Raw genomic sequence first — 27,165 nt, forward strand, 5'->3', positions numbered from 1 at the left:
AAAAAACTAAAAATAGAGCTACCATACAATCCAGCAATCCCACTCCTGGGCATATATCCGGAAAAGATGAAAACTCTAACTAAAAAAGATACAACGCACCCCAATGTTCATAGCAGCACTGTTTACAAAAGCCAAGACATGGAAACAACCCAAATGCCCATCAACAGATGACTGGTTTAAGAAGAAATCAGTTAGAGAAAGACAAATACTATATGATATCACTTGTAAGTGGAATCTAAAAATAATAAAATGAATCTAATATATACAAAACAGAAACAGACTCACAGACATAGAAAACAAACTTTGGGGAAAGGGGAAAGAAAGTGGGGGCCGGGGGGATAAATTAGGAGTATGGGAATAACAGATACAAACTACTATACATAAAATAGATAAGCAACAAGGATTTACTATGTAGAACAGGGAACTACATTTACTATCTTGTAATAACCTATAATAGAAAGTAATCTGAAAAATATATACAACTGAATCACTTTGCTACACACCTGAAACTAACACAATATTGTAAATAAACCACCTTAAGTGGGCCTAGAACAGAGAAGATCGATGCTCCATCCTGACTTCTGGGGCAGGGGGTTAGGGAAGCAGGTCGAGCGCCCTGTCAGGACCTGGGGACAACATGGCCCAGCACAAGGACTGAGGGAGCGGGAGGTCAACACAGGGCTTGGGCACTTCTTGCCTATGTGATACTTTTCCTCTTCAGTGAAATGTTGACAATCAAGCCTACTTTGAGGGGTAAGGTATGGGGAGTGAGGGAAGTCATTCACATAAAGTTATCTTTTAAAATATAAATCCGATCACGCCATCCCCCTACTGGAACCCATTCAGTGGCGTCCCTTTGTACAGAAAACGAAACCCAGCTCCTTTCACCGTCCTGCAAGGCCTTCGTGACTTGGCCGCTGCCCATCTTCCCAGCTTAGTCTCAGACCACACTCCCCTGTTCGCTCAGCTCCAGCCACACTGACCATTTCTCCATCCAAGGAGGTATTTTTGTCCCCCGAGCCTGCATTTGCTGCACTGCCTGGTCGGCTCTGTCCCAGGCTCCCTGTGTCCCGCAAGCTCCTGTCTTCCCTTGCTCTCAGCTCCAGGGTCATATCTTCAAAGAGGAGTCAGCAGACCACCCTATCAGATGCCTTCCTTGATTTCCCAGAAGGCTTCAATTCACAAAGATCTTGGTCATTCATTAACTTATGTTTTCACTAGTGGTCTCCCCGGACTGAAGAGAAAGTTCTTTAAGTGCAGAGGACGCACCTGCCAGTTCTCCACTGTGTCCTCCGAGCCTGGCCCAGCGCTCGGCACAGACCACGTGCCCAGGGAAATTCACCAAATGAACACATGAACGAGTGAACGGAGAAGATGGAGCTCGGCTGTCACACTGTGGTTGCCTGGATTGGTGACTGTTATTACCATGTAGCATTTTATGATTGCACCTTTAGATCTTCAGATCTTTCAGAATAGGGAAATAATTTATAACATACTAAAAAAAGTATAACAGAAAAATATATGTGTAAACATGAATGGCTGCTATTTTCCTTGTGATAATTTTAAATGGAAAAGCAATGGATTTTTATGTATGTTTCTGTGTGCAATCAGCGGATAGGCTGGTAAATTTTCTGCACGTGTCTGCAAGGTTAAACTGCAAATATCCCATTCACATACAACATCAGAAGGCCATTTTTCTAACCTGTAGAGGGTGTTTATAACTATTCTGCATTTTGTATACATACAATAGATAGTTGTACATAAATAGACATTCAACAGCTCCAGCAAAATTCCTGCTGCCAAAGAGAAGAAAAACGTCAGAGTAAGCTCTAAAGAAAAGTGCTGGGTTTTTTAAAATGTAGAAATGGCAATTCGCAGCATTTATACAAATTGCCGTATACTGAGGGTTGCAACTCTGAGAATGAATAGTAAGAAAAGTTGCAGCTAAGAGCAAATCTGAGGACACTTGTTTTGAAAGTAAAGCTTAGTCAGTATTACAGCATTCTGGCAATCTGCATAACATTAACCAGAGTGCTTTGTATTGGGATTGACACTTCATGTATTGATTTTCTCATATGTAAAATGTTCTGACTAAAACTTCTATTTAAAACGCTCCAGAAGAAACTTATCTTGGATGAAATAAGAAGAATTCATATGCCCCCTTACATCTTGGGCATATTAATCTGAATAATACCAAGTAACTGTACAACCCAATTGTTGGATGGATCTAATATTTTGCACCTTGTTTTTTTGCTATAATTTTACATACATGCTGTGAATTCTATAAATATACAGAAATGTGTGACGGTATCAGCAGAAAATGTAAACAGCTTCAAAAGGAGTTAGAAAAATGAGAAAGTGTGAGATCCATAGTGAGGTAGTACAGATGAGCTAGGAATTCTAAGGTTAAATAATAAATATTAAGTTTTCCCACAATGTCATACCTTAGAAGTGGAATGCAAAGTTGCATTAGACCAACGGTGTACCGAAATTTCTTATGCATTTGTATTTTGTGCTCCTTTTTCTTCTCTGTATCATATATTCAGTATATGTTTTCCCCAAGAAAAACTAAATGATATAATTACTTTAGAGCTGTTGGAAGGGGAATGGATATTTGTGGATAAAACAGAAAGTATTTTTCATGGGTGAATGGAATGAAGTCCAGAGCCCCACCCGCACTGAGATGGGTACCAGCCACATCTGGACTTAAGATGCCACAGTGTCCAGTCCTCACAGCTTCAGCCCTGTCTCTGAGGTTACCTGCCTGAGAAATCTATAAAAGGAGATACAGCTTTAATAATCCAACACCAAACAGAGTTAACTCTTGAGTCTTTATACCAGCAAGGGCTCGTATTTGAGATATTCTAAAGCATACACTATTTTAGTGGTGCTTTCATTTTCAAATGAAATGATGCATTTTCTTCATTTGTTCGTTTGTTCTGGTAGGCTTACATTCTGATGATGTTGTAATGAGGCTAGGATTAAAGACAGTTGGCATCTCCTCAGCAAAGACCAATGGGATGGGGTCAGGGTGGAGGGCAATTCAAGCGTGGAACATGGTGAAACAGAAAGTTGGTTAGGGATTAAGAATGCACTGTGACTAACCCACAAAATCAGTAATCCACAGGTGGGCAACAGTACACAAAAGGATGGATGGAACGACACCAGGGGATGTTGTTCTGGTCCTCTAGGTATGAACAAATACTTTCATAACATATAGCTTTGTTTAGGATTTACTTTTTCTTTTTCAGCAAAGGAGACTGTGCAGAAATGCTACAGTAATCTTTTATGCTTTCACATGACCATCAGAGTCTGCAATGAGATGGCCACAATCCATCCCAATACCACATGGTTGCATGTTACCTTGGATACCAGGCTGGCTCTGTATGCTGCTAGTTGCTTCAGGTACTCCTTCTTCGCAGCCTCTGTTTTCTTTTTATAGACCTGTAACAACAGAGAGTCTGAAATTAGGAATTAGAAAGCGCATCTGCTTTTGTTTCCAGAGAAGTACAGCGCAGAATGATAACTGTGTGTTCGCACACACACACACACACACACACACACACACATAATACAATAACATACATCTCCCCGAAGATCGTGTTTTCTTACTGAAACAAGTTTTTAAGAAGTATGGCAAGAGATTAGATAAGAAAAAGATTAACTATAGTAAAATTTTCCATTTTCCATAAAGCATATGTACCGATTTATCTGGGGTACTTTGACAGTGGAGGTAGTTGGCTTAGAAAGATACTATTGATGGAGGTTGCCGGGGAAAGAAACTACATGTGAAAAAAGAAGTCATTCATATTTACATAATGGGCAGAGAATTCTACAGTGCATTCAAATCCCGATATATATTCTCCTTGCTAAATATAAAAACAGGGACAGAATTAAAAGATGATCAATTATGTTCAACATGTTAATCAAAGAAACAGTTATGGAGTTCGCAGGTTCATCGCTATTTTAAAATTTTGTGTCTTGAAGCTCTATTTTCAAAGACTCAGGAGTTGGCAGTGGCAGTCAAAGTCACATTTGGGAGTGGGCTGGGGACCCTGAGTGGCCGAGTGGTCATGCCCTTTCCAACAAAAACACTGGATGGCATGAGTGTGTGGAAGCCTCAGTGTGAAGAGGTAAAAATGTTCAGAATTGATTTTCAGTTTACAGAAGCTTTTCATTTTTCACAGGGGATCATTTTGCAAATACAAGTAAAATCATCCTAAAGTGAGCAAAAGTACCAAAAAATGACTTGGAGGTAGGCTAAAGGTCACATTGCTAAGTGAAACAGAAAAAAAGTCATTAGAGTCAAAAACGAAAGATTAGCAAAGTGAATACACACGGTTGTCTGCTACCATTAAGCTCATTCTTTCAAGGCTTTAGAGTCTGTTCTTGTCAATCTTTTGAAATCACCCCTAAAGAATAAAATATTTTTCACCATTGGATGTATTTTCATCGATAGGACTAGTTTAAATTTCCCACATCTTGAATTTTACAGCAGGGAATGAGGCTTGCTCGGCTAGCATTTTGTAATGCTGAGCTCAAAACTAGACACAGCTCCGTGTGAAAAGTGGCTTTGGAATTAGTCAAAATAGTTAAATATAAATTATGTCTAAAGACCAAGTATCTGCCACAGTCGGCAGCAGAGGTCAGTTTATGGTTTCTCATGTGGAAGGTGGTTTGCTGAGCCCAGTCCCCAGCTGTGAAATTCAAGGTGTGAGAAATATTACTTACTTATGAATATTTTAATTAAAGCACAACATTTTATTTAAGGTAAACAAATGAGTAACCTTGTCAGCAGAATTATAAAGGACGCTGTGAAATGAAAGTGCTAATTTAGGGAGCCCTTCAGCCTAGTCGTTTACATTCGGCATTTTGCTATATTAAAGGCGATCATAAGAAGGCGACTAAGAACTTGTGCAACAGTGTCACACAGTCATTGTGTCATCTTTACAATATACGGAACTAAAGAAACTTCTTAGTAAAAAGCCAAATTAATCCTTTGGTTCAATTACAAGAGAACTCTTAATTTACGGAGCTAATTATTGGAAATAAAATTCAAACCCTGTTTTAGACATTCAAACATGAAAACAAATAAACGCTGGATTACAGCAAACGTCTCTGAACAGCACGATTCGTGTGTATTGCATGCTTTGGTCACAGCCACAATCAGAAACACAGAGCCCTCCTGCTTTCTACTGATTTATTTCTTTCTCCAAAGACAGATTTCTGTTTGTAGTTCTTTCTCCCTCCAATCTCTTCTCCAAGACATAATTTATAATTAATGACCTTACACTGAAAATGTTTACATTTACTTTTAATACCTTAAAACTGTGTGGAGAGGGTTCTTCTCCCACACAGACAGAAATCCTATTCAGGACTTTGAAGCAAATATTTAGCAAAAATATCTTTGATGGTAGTATGCTTTTGTATACTAGAAGCATTTCTACCATGTTTTTTATTCATATGCTACTCTAAGTGACCCCCTGGGCAGCTAACTAGGGTTCATTTAGCTTCCAAAGGCAAATATTACACACTTGGGTCCATAGCATTGCCCTAAGCATCATTTTCTAAGTGGCACAGATAAGATAGTGTTGCCAGATGGACAGATTGTAACATCTATCCTCTTTCTTGCATTTGGTTTCTACTGAAACAAGCAACAGTGTCACTATGGTGGGGCCCCCAGGGGTTAACGTCCCACAAGGTGTTAACTTCCCTGAAATTTGTTGATTAATAACCATGGGAGAAAGGTGGCAACTCAATGTGTTTTAGGCTGAATGTGTGCCCCCTGGTTTCACTGGGAGATCGATGTTGTTACGGGATACCTGACCAGCATTCAGAGTGCCCTGTTTCCTCCAAATGGCTCCCTATTGGCTACTCATGATTGGCTATGTGAGATCATCGTACAAGCGCCTAAATACCGCTTTAGAAAAGGGTAAACTCATCACGTCACACTACACGGATTGATGGGTCCGCTCTTTCCTGAATAGACGCAGGTGTTCAGAGGGAGGATGCAAAGGGTGGTAATTTCAGGAGGTATATTTCTGTAATTGTGTTTAAAGGGGGCGGTACCCTAGATCAGAATTAACATCTGAGGTGGTCTCCCCGATAGTAATTTTGAACTTCCACCTTTGAGAACTAGCTAATGGCTCAAATATTATTCACCCTGTATGTCTCTATGATGCTACCTTCTAAAATCGCACAAGGATGCTTTCTGAATTCTATATTTGATGGAAATGTCTGAAGAAAGGCCTCAAATGTACGCGTGAATGATAAAAAACATGTAAGAATCCCACATACTTAAATTTCTACTTGAGAACAGATATTTAAAAATCATCAGTAAAAAGATCCTCAAAAACGTTTCAAAGCTCTATTTATGGATGGAGAAAGTCTTCTGCTTGCTGAAACCAGAGATGACGCTGACTGCGTTTGGCAATGAACAGCCCACTGAAATGATCAAACCTTCTAATCTAGGAGGATAGGTCTGATTTATATCAAAGTTAAGTCTGGGAAAGAAATGGTCTCTCTCTCTCTCTCAGGGAAAGACAAATATTTTAAAGAAATGTGATTCACACAGTAAATATTAGTACTCAGTTGAACTACAAAATGGCTTCCAAATGGTCTACAGCTGTTTGAAATAAAGTGCAAAGTTGGCCAGATGAGGATTTAAAAATCATAATACATCATTCATCATTTTCCCCAGCTCATCCAAACACTTTTGAATTCATCCTGTCCTAACTTAGTTATTTGCTGTGGTTTGTTATTCTAAGAAAGCTACCATATCCTATCTAAGGATCGCATCTCAGTGGTTAAACTAAAACATATATAATGGCTAAACTAAAACATACATCAAATACCAATTCTAGAGAATCCAAATTCTGTTCATGTCATCTAGTGATTCTGTGAATCATTTTTTAAATGCTCTACGTTCCAGCATGTGTAATATATATGTCTTATAGGCTAATAATCTCTAATTAAAATCAGCAGTTCAGTATCAGTGACTACGATGCACACAAACAGAAAAAATTCTAATACAACCTGCCATTTTGCTTTTTCCACTTTCTGCTCCCTCCCCAAACAATCTGTCTAACTTATACAAAAAAGTAAAATCTTATAAACACCATTTAGTTCCTTCTTCCTTCCCTCTTTTCGGCTCTGGCCCTGAGTTAATCTCTAGTTGTAGTTGATTTCAACTCTTTACAGTAATAATAAGAAAAAACATAATTCTTCCAATCCTGGATTTTATCCAAACACTATAAAACTAGAAGGCGCTTTTCTTTTTCGTTAACTTCAAATGCAGTTTTTCCCCCCCAGTATAAGTTCATATTTATAGAAAATGCTTAGAAATACAGTTATATAAGAAATACTAATTCAATCACAATTCCCTGTCATACACGGTACTGGAGAAATTAATGTCTGCAGCGTCTCTGAATGCTGTTATTATTTAGGATAGTGACAGCAAGTGCCTCTGTGTTTTATACAGAACTTAGTCCTTAAATGCAGTTAAATTTCCATTTGTGTAACGTGCTCAGCATTTTCTTAAGCATTGCAGAACTCAGAGGACTTTATACATGAGTATTCAGAGCACTGAAAATATTACACAGTGTGTCAAAAATCTTGCTCTCGATTCTTTTTGGGATCCATCAAATGCATACAAATCGTCTACACAAAAATGGTGTAACCTGGTTTTGGAATGGTAGGGATCAGAGAGAAGCAAGCTCCCCATCTGAACAAATGGCTGCAAAACATATCTGTAGATTCATTAAATGAGGATGACCGGGGCGAGTATGATGTCGTTTGATTATGCTTAACAATGCATCGAGTATCTATTATGTGCCTTCATGGTGTGAGGAACTGAAGCTACAGAACCAAAAACAGGCATTAAGAATATGCCTCTAACATGTGCTTTTTTTGTGTCAGGCACACAAGAAATGCAGACAACCCCCCCCACATATACATATTATACATATATGTATAATCACATTGATCTGGTATCTAAGATCCATCTTTGCATCTTTGTTCATGCAATGGCTCCTCCTGGCTGCATGAGATCTCCCCTTGATGCCTCTCTTAGACCCCCAACTGCAGGGCCTGTCATCTTTTTATCCACAGCAGAAGCCCCAGCAGGCAGGGCAGAGCTTGGTGCATAGTAGGTGCTCAGGAAATACCTGTGATCCAGTGTATAATCCCTAGTCTCAGGTTTCTCCTTCCATGAGTCAGCATGGGCATGGGTGTGCATGGTAAAATACCGAATTGCATCTTCTGAATTAGAGTGGGCATCAATAGAAGTAGAAGATTTGATATACAGACAGACAACCCGCCCACCCCAAACATGTTTGCCAATAATATACATAAAGCACAGCAGACTTGAGTATTATATTCAAGTTCTCTCCTTGCTGATGTCATGGAACCTTTCAAGTGGAATGTCTGCTCGCTCTGTGTATGAGCGTGGAATATTTCTACGTGTATTTATACCCGTGAAGGCATGCCATAATCCCATTTATGTACCAATGATTATATGTATTTATACTTACCTGTGTTTTAGAGGTGAAATATGCTCACCATTGCATGTAATATTTCTAACTGCTGTTTTAAGTTTTTACAAATATAAACTTTTCTTACATTCTACAGTTTTTAAATGAACAATTATTTTATATATCCTTTACTCCTAGTTTAAAAAAATTGGTGAAAATGCATAGTGTTTATAAGGAACTGGCCAAGATAAACACATGTGTGAATGTGACAGTGCAATAGGATTTTAGTTAACCTGAAGTGCTGTTGACATAAAATCCACATTTTATCATAAGATACGGGGCGGGGGAAAAAACCCCGGCAGCGTATCTGTAGTGGGTGTTTGAGCACCAGTGAGGAGTAAATGATTTGATTCCGTGGGCTCAGAGGATTTGTCAGCTGCCTTATAAGTATAATTCTGGCTCTTCATATCCCTGCTGCTTCTAATTTAGCAGGACAGGCTCATAATTGAAGCAAATTAACTATTTACACTTGCCACTTCTACCAGGGGAAGAGGACACAGCAGCAGGAAAGAATGAGCAGGAAATTACATTCTTCCCACTTGTGTCAGATCTGCCCTTATATAAACACATTAACAGTAATTTCATAAGGCGTCAAACATAGGAATAAATACTGAGGGATAAAATAATGAGGTGTTGCTATTGAGCTGAACTGCTACGGCTAATATCCTTGGATATGAATTATGCATCCTGAAAGAAGGCAGATGTTACAATATTCAAACAGTTTCCCTGCAAGTGATATCTGCTCATCAGGCTCTGGATCTCGAGGTAAATCCACTCTCTGCTCCCACAACAGGGCTAGCATTTACAAAAATAGGCTCTCTGGGCACCGTGGGCTGTGGTTTCTCCTGAACACACCAAACTCTGAACCAGCCTTCCACTCCATTTTTAGCCTAACAGCATGTTTATTCAGCTCTTTGGCTGAAGCTCTAAAGCCATTTAATGTAATGTAAACAAGAACATTTTGTTTGTAATTTGCTAAATGTATTACAGCCCAACTGTGTCTCCAATTAGGAACTTAAGGTTCACTTAGTAATTTACATCTGGTTCTGATTTAAGGTGACTTTCCTTTCCCACTTAAGAGCTGACTTTCCATGGCTAAAAAGGACCCAAGAACACTTTACAGCTTTTTGGACCAATCTCTTCTGCTTCAAAGCTGGACGGACTCCTTAATTTAGTGGGGTTTGATTTGCTCTCTGTTAACTGGGAACTCAGATCCCAGACTTGGATGACCAGAGTCGCAGAATTCAGAAATAACGGGGAGAGACAGGAAATCTAACTGGACCTTCATAAAGAAAGATGCTGAGGGTCGAAACTCCAAGGAGTCTAATACAAAGGGCGTGATCTTGTTATGTTATTATTTTTCTTTCTCTGTAGGTTCCAGTCAGTGAAAGATAAGTAGCAAAGACCAACATCACAGTCACGCTTATGTTTTACTTCCCTCTCTCCATCTCGTGCCTTTTTAAAACAACTTAGTACGGCTCTGAACCGGGCTGTCCACTGTCTTAGGATTCATTAGCATTTAAAACCTCCAGTTGGAATCCCAAACACAATCCTGCTCCCATTCCAGATTCAGCACCATCTTCCAAAGTATTAAAACGGAGAGATCTCTGACATGTGAAGTTTGTTCAGTGGCTTTGGTAGGAATGATTCATATGGGAGGTTTTGTGTTCCTGGAGGACTTTTAGCACTTCTTTCAGCTTCCTTCTGATTTTTCTTCTTTGAGAGATTCTTCATAGGAACCAAAGGACATATAGGTTCTCCCTTATCATGGCTTCTGAAAATAAAGATCTGCCCATCTGCATGGCTTGTTAGCCCCGCCTGAACTCCACAATGAGGAAGCATGTGACACAGACACACAGCAGCCCTATTAGTCCTGTTCCCTCTGGCTGGCAAGTAAACATTCGATTGTAATCTCACTAATAGCTGTTTTTCCTTAAGTATTGTAATTTTCTGAGCCCCTAATAAGTCATCAATAATTTTGTCCATTTTCTCCAGTTCGTGTTTACATTTGTAGCTGTTCATAATTGGGGGCTGTTATGACAACGGGATGTTTGAACAATCGTGGTGCATGAAATCCTAGCCTTCTACTTGAACCAGCTGCCTACACGATGCCAACAGCATCACGTGGGGCTGTTCTGAAACATGCACATTTGTCCTAAAATTTGAAGTTTAATGGTCTGCCTCTAATCGGCTTCAGCAACATTCCTTTCAAAATACATAGCATGTGCTCCCCAATTTGAATATTAAATGAGAGTAAAATACAATTAATTTAAGCTTGAAATAGAGATATTATATTATGTTGGCACAATGAGTCAACATAAAGGGGAAGAACAGGTGGTAACACATCATGCTAACACTTTAGGATACTTTGCTGACATTCTCTTGATGCCCAAACGTGCGTCCTAGGCGGGCATGCACGCTTCTCTGGCCATTCCTGCAAACTGTTACACGGGGGCTGCCACGTGGTGTCCCAGCAGCCCCGTCAGATGCAATATGCTCCCTTTTGTAAGCGTGGCGTCTGATTTCATTCATTGGACCCTCTCTCTGCTTGTCCCTGGGATCGACTTGCACCCTGTGTCATAAACCATCCTTTTTGGCATACTCTGCAGTTTCACTCTCTTTATTAAGCAAGATCATCTTTTAAGAGAAAAGGATAAGCTATGCTGAACCCCTGTCAAGTCAAAGGAACATAAGGCATGGGGACAAACCATTTTCGAGTGACTCAGACTGCTCCCAATACCTTGTTTTGAAAATGGTGCTCAAATGTTAAAATATTAACTTTTCTAGAAGAGACAAAGATAGTTATTTCTATTAGTATATTTTCCTAAGCAATCTTAGCATAACTTTTTAAAACAACTGCATTTTGATTATGAAATTGCTTTATAATACCCAATGAGTTAAATAGGGTCAGCTATTATATAATTTCATCCTTTACTTATAAAACAAATTCTTGAAAAAACCCCCAATTATTTCCATTAAGAGAGAACCCAGCGACTTCCCTGGCGGTCCAGTGGTTAAGACTTCACGCTTCCACCACACAGGGGGTGGGTTCGATCCCTGGTCGGGGAACTAAGATCCTACATACCAGGTACAGCCAAAGTGTTTAAAAAAAGAGGAGAGAGAGAGAGAGAGAGAGCCCAAAGACAGACTCATTACAGGTTATCAAATTGGAAATAAAAGAGAATGAGGAAAATGTTTTGTCATCACAAGTATACTCGAAAGAGCTTACAGTATTGAGGCCTTGTCCCTATCCAAGACTACACATAGGGGTTGTCAAAGCAGAGAGAGAGGTGTGTCTTGGTGCTTGGATCATGGGTGGAGCAGGGACAGGGATGCGGTTGGGATTCCTGGTGAAACCCAGCGACTTCCCTGGCGGTCCAGTGGTTAAGACTTCACGCTTCCACCACACAGGGGGTGGGTTCGATCCCTGGTCGGGGAACTAAGATCCTACATACCAGGTACAGCCAAAGTGTTTAAAAAAAGAGGAGAGAGAGAGAGAGAGAGAGCCCAAAGACAGACTCATTACAGGTTATCAAATTGGAAATAAAAGAGAATGAGGAAAATGTTTTGTCATCACAAGTATACTCGAAAGAGCTTACAGTATTGAGGCCTTGTCCCTATCCAAGACTACACATAGGGGTTGTCAAAGCAGAGAGAGAGGTGTGTCTTGGTGCTTGGATCATGGGTGGAGCAGGGACAGGGATGCGGTTGGGATTCCTGGTGGATGTGCCCTCAGTTTCTCAATCCATGAAGCTGTAGTGAGTGGAGGAATGAGTCCCTCTACAATTCCAGCATGAGTGTCCAGCATCAGGGGGGAACCACACCTCAGCCTTGGGAGTGTGAGAGCAAACTGATCTGAGTTAGGATAGAAACCAGCTCTGAAATCCTCAAACAACTATTTCAGGTTTTCAGTGGAATCATAAAATACAATGTCAACCACCCTCTTAATTGTGAGATGAGTATTTTAATCGAATGCAAGGAGAACGTTTCTGTGGTGTGTTTTCCAGCCTCAGAGACGACTCTTGTAGCAGAGCTCCACATGGTAGGCCTGTGCTTTCCTGTGAAGCCCTTCCCTGGGGCTGGCAATCTTGCAAAGGACATAAGAAAATGTGTAGCGACTTCAGATCATAAAGGACAGCTTTGGCTTACAGTAAAGGGGGGTTGGAGAGAACCGGGGGAGTGGGCTCTGTGTTTCCTTAGCAACTGGTTTTACCATCACAACTATAATTGGTTCCATGAATTGGTGAGAAAAAAACTGTTAAGTTGAATGATAAGTTCTAGTGATAAGTTCTAGTCACAGTGTGGAATTTTAGACAAATCAATCAACAGAATGGGACTCTGTCTTATTCTCTGCTCTACTCCCAGTGTCTAGAACAGTGCCCGGGGCACACAGTAAACATGCAACAAATATTTGTTGAATGAATAAGTGACTGCATTTAACCATCTGGCCCCATTTCATAGTCTGCAAACTTCAGATAAAAGTATCTGTGAGGAAGGAAGACCCCTGCTGTGGGCTCAGCAGGTGAAAGAGCAGCTCCCGAGACATGCCAGTCTGTATTTTTGCTGTGCTATTGGGGATCAGGGCAATGAACTAATTACCCTGGAAATAATTCATCATTATGTGGAATTACTTGACAAGTATTTTGGCAGTGTGTGTGAACTTGACATCATCTTTAATTTTGAGAAGGCTTATTTTATTTTGGATGAGTTTCTTTTGGGAGGAGAAGTTCTGGAAACATCCAAGAAAAATGTCCTTAAAGCACCTTAGCAGGAGGAATCTGAAACCCCACCTAGTGTTCTCGAAGAAACTGGACTGACATGAACTCCCCTCCCCTGTTGATGACTTCTTGTGGCATTTCACACACTGTAGATGGTCACTGCCTTCATGTCCATGTTAGCTAAGGGTGTAAGATGACATCTTGTCAGTATCACTGTTCTGCTAAGCTGCTTCATTCAGGCCTACACAATTTTTTTTTAAAGGGAACTTTGGTTAATCAAGTGATAACAAGGGACTTAAATATGAATTAGAATGAATGCAGGAAAAGAAAGGTACTTTTTCTGGCTATTTTAAAGTTTATAGGTCTGTTTCTCTTGAATAGATTATTATCATTACCTTGATTATGTGTATCTATGAATATGACAATCAGGCAATATACACTTATTAATTACTGTCTTTGGCAAAAAGGTTAAATTATGTGAAGCCTGGTTTTACGAAACCAAAGACTAGTGCTTTTCAGTATATATGCGAATAAAGGGAATTGACATGTCACATATCAAGTGAATGAAAATTTCACTCTGTGTTGAAACTTTAGAAAAAAAACAAATGCATACCAAAGACCCTTATTAGAAACTAAACACCTTAAAACAAAGGGAATACACAAAAGGCTAATGGGATGATGCTGTTTTACACTAAAAATTATTTCTTAGGCATTCCAGACCTGGGAGGAGGATCAGAGATCAGCTGTTTCATAATAGTAAGCATGTTATTTTTAAGGCCAAGGAACATTCAACTCCTGAGATAAGTTTCTCGTTGTCATAATCATTTAGTCACTTAGTTGGATTGTTTTTGATGCCTCCCCAAATAAAATGGAAATGTTGACTTACCTGGGATCCTTAATAACAGCATCTTACGGAAAATGTTTTACTCTCTTCACAAAGTGTTGCATAAGTCATTGTTTAAAGCATGAATATTCCTTCCAGGGTACTTGTTACAGCCAAATGTATTTTACTCCCCTATTGCTTCCCTCCACTTAGAAGTGGAGCAAACTTTGGGGCAGCTTCCATCCCTTCTATGGCACTGCCTAGTTATTGGAAGTCCCTATTGCTTCCCTCCACTTAGAAGTGCAGCAAACTTTGGGGCAGCTTCCGTCCCTCTATGGCACTGCCTAGATATTGGAAGTCATAAGTATAAGACAGATACCACCTCCCATATGAACGTGTGAGTTGAATGGGGTAAAACGACATTAGTGGGCTCTATATTTTTTAAGGATATACAGTTGTTTCAATGTCACTTTTATATGTACTTCTACATATCTAAACATGTCTTCACAGTTTACACTTTCATTTGTATCTGCTGGGCTGGATTCAGCTTTGTTGTGACTGTGACCAATGTCCAGGCCACGTGAGCACTGTCTTATCACATCGCCAATTAGTTGTAATAAATGTCCAATGTACACCAAAAAAAAAAAGTATCTACGAGTATTGAGCAGAACAAATGAGATAAATCATGTAAAAGTGTTCTTCAAAGTATAAAACATGATATACATTATAGAGGTTGACGGATAATACAATATATAGTTCTTATAGATGTACATAGGCTTGAGATGTTCTGTTTCTTACATACTTCCCTGGACCTGGTGGGGAGAGGTAAAGAGTCTCTGTCAAGAATCCAATGAGACTAACCTGTCATTAATGCCGTAAAGTATTCTGCAGCAGCTAAAGCTTCAACTACTTAATCGTTTCAGTAACTGAACTTTAATGATAATGCTTGTCTAATTTTTCCTTCGTGACCATGAAATTCTAGATGGTGACAATGGCAATCTGGTCCCTGGTTTAGGAATCTGGGATCAATATTGCTTCTTTGTTGAAGTGGGCTACGTCTGCATACTGAACTCTTTCTCTCCACAGTTCCCACCCTCCTTAAGACATTCTGGGCTACTCGCCCTATGGCTGAGATACAAAGTGTCTCACGGCCCTCCACCGCCAGCAGTGTGGTCCTGAATCACACCACGGCAATCCACAAGAGAAGAAGAAAATAACCAGGCATCTGGGCCCATTTAATACAACCTAGAAATATAGTACAAGTGGGATTGAATAACATACTCGGATGGTCTTTAGGGAATGGATAAGGGTAGAAACCCTTAAATTTGAGGTTCATTTAGCAAAGAGCAAAGAGGGATTTGATGACAAAAGAATAAATAGTAAGTGCTGAAGAGAGGTGTGGACAGTTCTCAAAATACTTTTAGTATTTTTTTCTGTCTTTATGATCGCATTGGCAACATTAAGGAATGACGTAATCCTGGCTGGGATGCATAAAAGTCCTTCCAAAAGTTAACTACGCTATATAAACTTTGAAACAAAGGAACTAACATGTTACTTATAACAGAGCAATAGAGGAGTATAAAATTATGTCAAAGTCCCCTGAAGTCTGGTTCTGATGGGGTACATTCTCAGCCTCAGTCCTAGTATCTGAAGATTCACCCAACATCCCTAGAAGCCATTCCTTTAGAATGCGTACACTTTCTCAAATCATGTTGATTCACTTCCTTTCTCATCTTTTCTTACCTGTTTTTGCTCTTCGCCTAAACCATCCCACATTGAAGCCACAATTTTAGAGACTTCACCAAAGGTAGCATTTGGATTTTGGCCCTTGATGGCAGCCTGAGTATCACGAAAGAATAACGCATAAGCAGACACAGGCTTCTGGGGCTCATTAGGGTCCTTCTTCTTCTTCTTTTTGGGGGTTTTTGGTTTTTTCCCCATGTCAGAGGCAGGTCGCTTCTCTCCACCATTGACCTGAAATAAAACACCATCTGAATTATAGAAGAACTAAGAAAATTTGAGGGCAAAGCATATTGCTCTCCCTTGAGACTTACATAGATATACTCACCCATGCACATCACGCAAACACAGACGTTTCTAAGGGACACTTGGTTTTGTTGGTGTTACTGTTTTTTCAAGTAAAACTTATTTCATGTAATTTTCAAGTAAAACTTATTTCATGTAATTTTCATATTCATCCTTTTCCAGCCTAGTTTGCATAACTTTAAAATAATATTATTGATTCTCTTTATACTACTACTGTACGGTTAGATATTATACCTTAACTCACCCAACGTTTTCTTGTTCTCACTCAGGAAGCTGAATGAGGAGCAGCATCGTGACTGACAGCAGCAGATTCCTCGTGTGGTAACCGTACTGGACGAGCAATCGAACCTGTTTGCTTCTGGGGGCTTTATCCTCTTCCTCCTACTTATGATTTTTTTTTTTTTTTTTTTTTTTTTGTGGTACGCGGGCCTCTCACTGTTGTGGCCTCTCCCGTTGCGGAGCACAGGCTCCGGACGCGCAGGCCCAGCGGCCATGGCTCACGGGCCCAGCCGCTCCGCGGCATGTGGGATCTTCCCGGACCGGGGCACGAACCCGTGTCCCCCGCATCGGCAGGCGGACTCTCAAGCACTGCGCCACCAGGGAAGCCCCCTCCTTATGATTTTTAAACAACAGTGGGCAACACGTCCAATGAATAAAGTTGAATGGCTTTTGGTGTTGCACTTAGGTCTACGGAATGCTGCTGGCGTGGAGAATGGCATAATCTAGACCCTAGATCAGCGATGTCCAACAGAAGTTTCTGCAGTGGGGGTAAAGTTCTAAAATCTGCACTATTCAATATGGTAGCCACTAGTTACATGTAACTAATGAGTATGTGAAATGCAGCTAGCAGGAATAAGAAACAAAATTTTAAATTTTATATAATTTTAATTGCCTTAAATTGAAATAGATACATGCGGCTAGTCGCTACCATATTGGAGAGTGCACCTCTGTAAACTAGATCCTCAGATCTAGACATTTCTAGAACAGCTTTAATATTCAGTTTCAGGATAGATTCCATTTTCTCCCATTTTTCCTTGAGTATGAATATTTGGATAATCTGAATTGTTATTATGCAAGTGGGAAAAAACCCCCACAATGTATTGATATTTAAGACGTCTGCATTTGAACTTTGATACTGATTATATGCGATGTCATTTTATCCACCTCTATAGAATGAGAGATTTGGGCTACGATTTCTTTCTAGTTCTAAAAGTATATGAATCTACATGAGTATCGAGTACTGTTGTCTCGGAAGGAACCGTCTTTCCACACGCCTCTCCCACCAGCACGAAGGCCCCCGTACACTGTCTCCTGAGGAAGTCACCATTATCAGGGAGGTTCTGCACCCTCACCTTCTCTTATTATGACGGTTGTTGCTTTTTTCTTCTTGGCAAACAATGTAATATGTATCTTATTCAGATGAATTGCCAGGTAGAGTAATATGTGTAAAGTAACTGCCACCATTGGAGATGAAGCATGATCTCCTGAGAGGCCAGTGGATGTGACATCAGAGGATCCACACTCATGTCCTCCTTTACTATTTTCAGCTGTGAAATCCTGGCAAGTTACATAATTTCTCTGGGCCTCCATTTCCTCTACTACAAACCAGCTGCAGTGCCATTTTGTGATTACTGAGATGATATATATATAAAAATATGTTTAAAACTTTAAAATGATATTCAGATGTTAATTATGACATGGTAGTAACTTTTTACTGAATGAATGGAAAGAAATGACCTTAACACTAATTTGTGATGCCATATGGTCTTGGTTTAAAAGATATGCCTTGGGAACCGAACAGAGACAGGAAAAAAACTAAGTGAATTCTTTGGCTTTGGCTTTAGTGAGAAAGTTATTTAAAAGATTATCATTTTGAAACTGTCTACTGAAGCAGAATGAACAACCCCATGGGGACAGGATGCTCTGAACTGAGCTGACAAGCTAACATAGATTAACACGAGAAGATAACTTCCCCAGGATGGGTTTGAGGTGATCCTGTCAAATGACTGGCCCTCAGGTAAATCTGCCAAAGGACAAGGATGCTGGGACTGGGCTGAGTTGATACTGGGCAGACTGGTGTAACGGCTCTAAACTAAACATGTAGGCGAATATGACCTAGAATGGTCATTCTCAATGGCTGAATGTTAGAATCACCTGGGAAACTTAAATAACACCCTCATGTCCAGGCTTTAGCTCTATACTGATTAAATGAGTGAGTCTAGGCTCAGTCACCCTCAACTCTACTCCTCCAACTGCCCTTTAACTACTTCAGACACGCAACAAACAAGCCAACTTTCTCTTTGCCCCAAGGCTACACAGAGCCATCTTCCTTCTCTTCACAGCCAAACCCCTCCACGTGGTTGTGTTGGCTGCAGGCAGCTTCGGCAGCTCACTGTACCTCCCCATTGCTTAGCTTTCAATAAGGTCGCCAAGGACCACGCTGATAAACCCAGTGGGCTTTTACTCTTCCCCTGACCTGCTTTCTCACGGGAGTGTCCTGTCTCTTCCAAGGGCTCCATGACATCACGGTCTCTGGGTTTCATGCCTACCTCGGTGCCCTCACTGTTTCCAGAATCATTTTTAGGCCCATCCTCCTCCACCTGGCCATTAAATGGCAGTGTTCCTGATGGTTTGTTTCTTTTTCTTTTTTTTGCTGTAGACTGTCTTCTCTTGTGAGTTTGTACTTAGGATTGTCTTAAGACGCAGGGTTTCCATTACCATTTGTGGGTGGATGAGTGTCAAGTTCTTTTCCTCTGAATTCTGAGCATAGAAACAATTGCTATTTGACATCTTTATCTTATTTTTTTTATAATTTCCAAATTTTCTAAACATAACTGTTCCTATATTCAAAATAACAAAATATCAAGAAGAAAAATAAAAAGGATTCAAGAAAGACCACAATGAAGAATATTAAAAATGAAGGGATCGTGACATTGGAGGTCATATTTCATCAAAGATTGGGAATTTTTAAACAAAGGGAACGAAGTGTAGGGAAATGAATGGTTCTCCATGGGGAATATTTACCTGGACTCCTTTTAAATTTTAATTGAAAAATTAGTGATCTGAAACATTAAAATCTCCATGATTGCAGATTACATCTGTCTTTGTAGAAAATAATCAAATGTCAGTTGTAGAGATAAATTTCCTATGATTCATTGCAAATATTTTTATTAAAAGATTTTCCCAAATAATTTAAATAGTTTCCCGATTCCATTGTCCAAAATTGTGTTTGAACTGCTGATCTTTATGCTTCCTTTCTTTTTAAATTGGGATTGGACAACATGGTGCGATCTACTGGATACATGATGCCCTGTGATAACAGAAAGGACAGTTATCCTCCTGCTGGGCAACATGGCCCTTCTTTCTAGGGATTCTCTGCAGAAGCAGGAGAACCTGTTACTGCCAGTGAGAAGCTCTAGGTATCAAGTGTATGAAAACCACAGATCACTGTCTTGAGGCCACGTAGAGCAACCCTATAGGAATCTCTGAACAATTCCATGCAGCCAATCAATTTGGTTGGTTTTCTGGAGGCCTCCCCTACTGTCCCGGCTTGTTCCTATATTCTTGGTTCATAATATTCTGGCCACTTATAAAACTGAACTATGGTTTAAGATAACGCCCCTTCACCAAAAGCTGATGTAAGAGGAAACAATGAAAATAAAAATTATGTATGAAAGAGTTTTTAAAAATAAAACGTGCTTTGAAGGGAATCATTGTGATACTGCTCAGTGTTCCTTGTATAAAGACTTACTGGATATGTACAACGTCTTTGCTTTTAGGATGCAATAACGGGATGCAAATTCCTTGTTGTGGTCTGATGTCTAATGCACCCATGCAGGTGGGCAGTGCTCTGTGAAGTGAAGGCTGTCTGCCACGTGAACACTGGGCGTTGCCTCCTGATGTGTGAGGGTCTCATTTTTTATTTTGCCTTTTGCCTGTGTTTGGGAAGGTACAGAAATGAGCTGCTAGTTTAGAGTCCGTATAATGAACTGGGAATTTGTCAGGCCTACTATCTGGCGGTAGTTTCATCACATATCTGAAAACCACATGATCATATCTCATATACAAAGCCTCCCTAAAGAAAGAAATGTGGCTATAATTTGGATCCTCTTACACGCCAGGAATGGATTGTATCTTGAAAGACACCTGGCCTTTCTGACCATCAACTATTTGGAATGAACACAATGATGTGAGGAAATTAGCTAAGTGGATTTGTAATACGTGCCTGGATCTTAATTTTGAGTGTTGTCTGGATCCTGAATTCTTACTTAGATGGATCCTGAATTCTTACTTAGAGGAATGAAAGCTTATAATTTTATGTCCTAATTTTCTAAGAGACCCTGACTTCTGCAGTCTAGAGCAGTACTATCTTATGGAATTTTCTGGAAAGATGGAAATGTTCTCTGCACTGTTTGAAAGGGTAGCCACTAGCCACATGTGACTATGGAGAATGTTGTGCTGGAGCAACTGAGGAAATACATTTTTTGTTTATTTAATTTTAATTAGTCAAATTTAAATGTACACAGTCATACAGGACTTGTGGCTACTGTACAGGACTGTAGAGCATCGTGTACTGGACATTGTTTTAGTGTATAACATTTCTAGAGTTACTAGGGTTCTAAGACTGAAGAGTTAAATTTAATTCCAACGTCATAATCTTTACAATACAGAAGGAACCATATAATGCAAAAATATAAACTCCCCACGATGACGAGCACATTGAGAGTAAGGACAAGATTCCGCTAATCTTTCCATCCTCACAGCATCCGTTCGGAGTCTTACGTGCAGCGGATCATCACACATTTCCACCCCTGTATTATACAGCAGTGGGCAGAGGCTTAGAATGACAAGGAAAAGGACATTTGAGACACATATAAAAGTTGTATGAGGGCTTCCCTGGTGGCGCAGTGGCTGAGAGTCTGCCTGCCAATGCAGGGGACATGGGTTCGTGCCCCGGTCCGCGAGGATCCCACATGCCGCGGAGCAACTGAGCCCGTGAGTCACAACTACTGAGCCTGCGCTTCTGGAGCCTATGCTCCACAACAAGAGAGGCCGCGATAGTGAGAGGCCCGCGCACCGCGATGAAGAGTGGCCCCCGCTTGCCACAACTAGAGAAAGCCCTCGCACAGAAACGAAGACCCAACACAGCCAAAAGATAAATCAGTCAATTAAAAAAAATGCAAATTCTTGAGTCCTACTCTATTCTATAAAAAAAAAAAAAAGTTGTATGAAAATCATAGCAACTAAGAACATGTCTGGTTTGAGGCTTTAACCGTAATCTCGATCACCCACAGGCTTATTTCATATTCACTTTAAGCACTCATGAATAAACAAATACATACACAAATACATAAAGATACTACTCTCACATAAGCTTTACACAGATACATGTGCTTCATGTAACTTACTTGTAGACACAGATGTATTTCCCAAATCCCTAGGGGGTGTCCCTATGCTTCTGGTAATCCACCTCCTGTCATGTCTTATTGCTTAATTATAGTGATGTATTTAACTTATTAATCACAAGAAAACAATAATTTTTCACTTCAAAAAAGCCATGTGTTAATGGTGCTACTTAGAGAACACTTCTTAAGAATACAGAGTACTGGAGTTAAGAGTCTCAAGGAAAGAGAATCACTGATGTTGAAATGTCCCTGGAGAAGTTAGAAACGTCTATGAGCATATTAAAAATAACCTGCCACAGTCCCAAAGCCTTTAATGGAGCTGGGAGAGCTGTTTAACGCACACGAACTTGCAGTGATCACTGTCGTTTAAAATAGATTTTAATCAAGCACCATCTGCATAATAGGCTGAACAAACAACACAGAGCTCCGCTTAGGACTCTTAGCACGTAAAGTAAATATTATAAGATCTTCGCCATAGTAACAGGGCACATCACAGCACTTTTCGTGATGGTACTGTTTCTGAAAGTGAAAAATTCTGCTACTTAAATCCATTCTCTCTTTTCTTTCTAAACTATGCTATCTAAAATCCCCTTATGAGAATAAATTCAAATAAGCATGGAAAGCAAGTCATCTAGTTACTGTGAAATCTGCAAGGTTGTAATACCTCTTTCATTTTACAATCGGGTTTATTATTATCATTAATAATAACAGTACATTTAATGACTCAAAACATCAATTCTAGAAAACCACATATAAAATGGTGTACTCTTGAGATGATTCACCAGTGCAGGGCGTTGTATCGGTACTACAGTTTGTAAGATAAATTCATTTTTAAGGATCCTTGATTCTGCCAAAGATAACTGAGTTTAGTTTTAGGATGAGGTTAGCAAAAATACTCAGTGGCCTTATATAATAAGGTAAGAAATTTGGGCTACTGTCCAGAAAAATCACTTTAAGGTAAAGAAAAGATTTGATTGTAATTATATACACCTGTTAGTTATGTTTATCAATTTTGTTAGATTCATTTGGTCCTTTCTAAATTTGCCTGTCTAGGGCAATATGTTTACTTCTTATTATTTTTGACTGAGGGTTTCTCCTGCCTTACACAGAATGCACAAGCTATCAATACATGGTCCCAGTGAGTAAAATGCCAGGTGCCTACGTGTAGCCTCACTTGAGTTTTATTCCATGACTTAATCAAGTATGCTCGATTATCCAGAGTATGAATCATCTAAGAACATACACACCTTGAAAATACTATATCCTAGTATAATTTAATTACTTAAATGGATTTTAGGAACGATTATTTGGAATCGAGTACTAACTGGTGCTCGACTGAATTTTACTATTTTCCCCAGAACTACTTTGCTAAGTTCAGCCTTAACCGATGGGATACTTTATTTTTGATAAACAAGTACATATTAGCTGCTGGGATACTTCTAAGAAATTCTTAAAAGTATCATGCATATTATATCATGTGAAGTGTTTAACAACTGTGTAATAAATACAGTTCAATGTGGAAAACACCAGACTTTAAAATCCCAATTTTAAATATTCTGTCCTAATGTTAGACAGTGTGACCAGACATTTGGTACCAACATTGCTTGATTTCACTTCATGTTTATAGAAACCTGTCTGCTTATCATTTTTATTTTATTCCAGGAATCTTCTAGCCTTCAGAACGGTGGTAAATAACAAGTACTTTTCTAAAGGCTTATTTAATTGTTGCTCTAGTGACACCCTATTTTTTTTGAGAAAAAAATCCCTTCTCTTTCTGTCCAGTATGGTAATGTACATGCAGTGATGAACTAGCAAATTCTAAGAAACTCTTAAAAGCAAAAAAAAAGTAAGCAAAAGCAGGAACCCGGAGAAGTAGGCAGAGTACTGGAGCCAGCTTTCACCTTGAAGACAGCTGCTGAACCTGGTGAAACTGAGTCAAAGTCACAGCAGATAGAAGACAAAGCCCATGGCTGACCGAAAAAAGTGGGATGTTTAACGGGAGGCTTCCTATTAAAAGTCAGGACACAAAAGAATTAGACTTTCAGTGCAGGGTGAAATAAAATGATCTCCCTTGCACGTTCCCTCCCGAGACCTGCAAGGACGATTCTGAATGAGAGGGGAGGAATATCTTTTGTGATAACTCACAAACAGAAGCCAGCTTTTGTAAGGATTTATACCCTGAATGCATACTACTCGAGTGGTCTGAAAAACTTTAAGCCCAAAGCGGTTCTAGATTGTAATGGTCCAAGACGCTTGGGATGCTTGGCAGAAGCACACACAAATCATCCTTAGTGGAGTCCACTTTCCAACCAGGTCTAACAGAATTCTTATAAAGTTCTAATGAACATCAGCTGCTATTCCAAAAGCAAAAAAGCAAAATGAAACAAGGCAGTAAAACCAAGAGCCAGCAGCAACAATAAACAATAGAATCAGACCCCAAAAGGTGTCACGTATTGGAATTAGCTTAAAGAACAAAAGAGATTAAATCTATGGATAAAGAGGAAGCAACTAAAAAAAACAAACAAAAAAAATCCAAACAGATTTGAGAAAGAACCAAATAAAACTAGAAATATAAAATAATTGAAATTAAAACCTCAATATATCGGCTTTAATTTCAGATTTGATATAGCTGAAAATTGAATTACAAACTGGGAAATTGATACAAATAAATTAATCAGAATGTAATACACAGCAAGAAGGAAACAGAAAATATGAAAGAAAAGAGTCGTGGAGGACAGGATGAGAAAGTCTAGCATTTATCTTATCAGAATTACAGAATGAGAAAGGAGCAACAATAGGGTAGAGGAAATTTCTGAAAAACACCCAGAACTGATGAAAAACAGAAATATTTAAATTTGGGATAAATTTAAAGGAACCCACATACTACACAATGATGCTGCAGGACACCGAAGGCAAGAGACGATCTTAAAACTAGTCAGAGAATAGAGGCAGATTACTTTCAAAGGAAAGACAGTGAGGCAGCAGAATTCTCAAAAGCAATAATGAAAATCAGGATTCAGTGGAGTAATATATTATCTTCAAAATTATAATAGAGAATCACTGTCAATCTAAAATTCTTTTCCTAGTGGAAGTACTTTTTAAGGTAATCATGTTCCCAATAGATCCTCACGAGAGAAAATTTTAAAGGCATAGGGAAAATGACGTCAGATGACAAACTTTACATGTGAATAAATCTAAAGAAAAAAGACTATAAAGACAATAAAAATAGTATTTCATGGAGTTCATAAAATTACATTTAATTTAAATTTAAGATAAATTATAATTTAAATTATAATTAAGACAAACAACAGCAATAACTGCTCCAGTATAAATTGAAAGGAGGGTGTTTGGAGTTAAAGTAATTTAAGAAGGGTAAAGATATCGATCAATGTTAGACTTTCACGCATTTGTGTGTCAGGGGTAGTTACTAAACAAAGAGAAAGATTATAAAATTTCCAGTCTTAAAATGGGAAATTTTGGAATGAGAAAAGTAAGAACATTCTTAAGGAAGGTAAGAAAGAGAAAAGAAACATAGACACGTGTGGGACAAATAGAAAGCAACATATCAATACTGAAATGAGAAATAAACCCAAATATTTTAGTATTTATATGAATGTAAATGAAGTCAGTTTCATTTGAAAGTAAAAATTTAACTATATACCACTGACAAGAGACACATATAAAACTTAAGAAGACTTTTAGCAGAGAAGCTGAAAGTAAAAGGATGGAAAAACATATCTTGCGATTCTTAGCCCATAATTTCCTTAAAGGGAAAACTGTGCTAAAAATACAGTTGTAATGCCAGATACTTTAAGTGTCTTAAAGTGTCTGTTATATTACACATATTGGATTACAGGCTTAGAACCACAAGCTACCCGAGTTTGTATCTCTTTGATGTTTGACTGCATGTCTAGTTTATGACTTCAGGCTGTCAACACAGCTCCAGAGCAATCAGAACCGTAAGGAGTGTTTATAAGGTGATAATTTATTTTACTGATGTATTTACAATATTTCTCTCTGTCAAAACAAAGTTATCTCATTTACTTGTTCAATTAGATAAACTGGAGTTAATATGCAATTGCTTAAGAGAGCACAAAGTATTAAGAGGGCAGGTTTAAAGCCTTCTTTGTCAGGTGTGAGACTAAATATTCTTTTTTTAGATCTCGTTGGAAATGATCTAAATGATCCTTTTGACTTGGCGCTACTTCACATCTAACTGGAGCTGCTGCAGTACAACGGTGCATGTGAATCCTGCTCATACATGAAGGAAAATTCCGGTTTAATCGTTAGCTGTGATGAAGAATGCCTGAGCATTTTCGTCAGAGGAATTTCTTTAGCCGTTTAATAAACATAAGTTGAATAAATGGGCAGGAGAATTTTGTACTGGAGAGAAGGTGAAGGACAGCGCGTAGAGCTGGAATGGGAGGATGGATTTTGAGATGGAAAATGCACTTAAACTCAACATAAATTTGAGAATATTTGTGTAGACAAAAAGTCATTTTAATGAGGGCATTCTTGAGAAATCCACCCCTAGGCCTTCACACACAGCTTATTCAAGACTATACGACTATGGAACATAAATTCCACTATACAATGCTTACGTGATCATTAATAATAAGCTATACATTACTTTGAGATATGGATGTTAAGTGATTGGGTAGGATACTCACTGGCAAAGTTTCATGCTAGCCTGGAAACTCATAACATACAAATCCATACCTCAGCAAAATTGTAAGATATGGACCTTATGCATCAGTAGAAAATGGAAGAACCTGTCAATATTAATTCTATGAATTTCTGGTTTCTACTCAGTCTGCTACTCATATAAATTGAAGAGTGTGGAAAATGCTATTGTAAGTCAGAATAATCCTGCATAAAATTTACTGTCAGAAGATGCTAATTTTGCATTAATTTCCTGAAATGTCAGCAGTGAATACTGATAAAGATATAATCCAGATGCACCAATTGATCTTTACTATGAGTAGAACATTAATTTTTCCCCTTGCAGTATAGTACTTAACATCTGTGTTTAGAAATTTAACTTGAATTATCCACGTATAATTTGATATCTAAATCACTGGCCACAAACAGATTCCTGGTGCTCACACTTAGATCCAGGTGCTCATTAGCTGGAGACACCGTTAGAATAATATAGATTTTCTTAAAAATTTATTTTGCCCTCTAAGTGATCAGCCAAAGGTCAGGCTTCTCCTAGCCCAATACATTATTTATGTAATATCAATTAGTCTCCTCCCTCCTTTTTACTTTCCCTCTTGAGAGGCTGGCTCACTGACAGGGGGAGACTGTGCAGGTAGAGGGGCGCTGATATCTAGCTGTGCAGCTGTCCTGAAAGGTACCTGGGATTTGTTTTCATCAGGGACGGTGGACAGCAGACATGGAAATGAATGAAGTTTACACTCACACAGACCTAGAAACAGGAGGCCCGGCATGGCGTGCAGGGTCGTCAGGAGGCAGAGACGGGAGAGGGCAGAGAGTGCCCAGAGCCTTTACTGGGGTTTTTGTGGGAAGGAAGGGGCGAGGCAGGGTAGGTATACTGAGTAAGCTCAGGACTGGAATGTTTGAACAGTTTCAGTGGGCTTGGCTCTAGAGGCGGTCCCTAGTTATCCATGCCTAGCCCTAGG

The 27,165-nt window shown here is 39.2% G+C and overlaps 1 protein-coding gene across 1 annotated transcript in view; it reads right to left on the reverse strand.

Annotated features, from left to right (window-relative positions):
- Positions 1 to 27,165, reverse strand: part of TOX (thymocyte selection associated high mobility group box) — a 184,973-nt gene that overhangs the window by 18,094 nt on the left and 139,714 nt on the right. Inside the window, exons 5-6 of the mRNA XM_024742660.1 lie at positions 15,816 to 16,046; positions 3,364 to 3,444 (exon numbers count right to left, since the gene is read on the reverse strand). Coding sequence (XP_024598428.1) covers positions 3,364 to 3,444; positions 15,816 to 16,046 — 312 coding nt within the window. The remainder of the gene's footprint in view (positions 1 to 3,363; positions 3,445 to 15,815; positions 16,047 to 27,165) is intronic.

The sequence above is a fragment of the Neophocaena asiaeorientalis genome, unplaced genomic scaffold (assembly GCF_003031525.2).
Source record: "Neophocaena asiaeorientalis asiaeorientalis breed wild unplaced genomic scaffold, Neophocaena_asiaeorientalis_V1.1 scaffold226, whole genome shotgun sequence".
Lineage (NCBI taxonomy): Eukaryota > Metazoa > Chordata > Mammalia > Artiodactyla > Phocoenidae > Neophocaena > Neophocaena asiaeorientalis.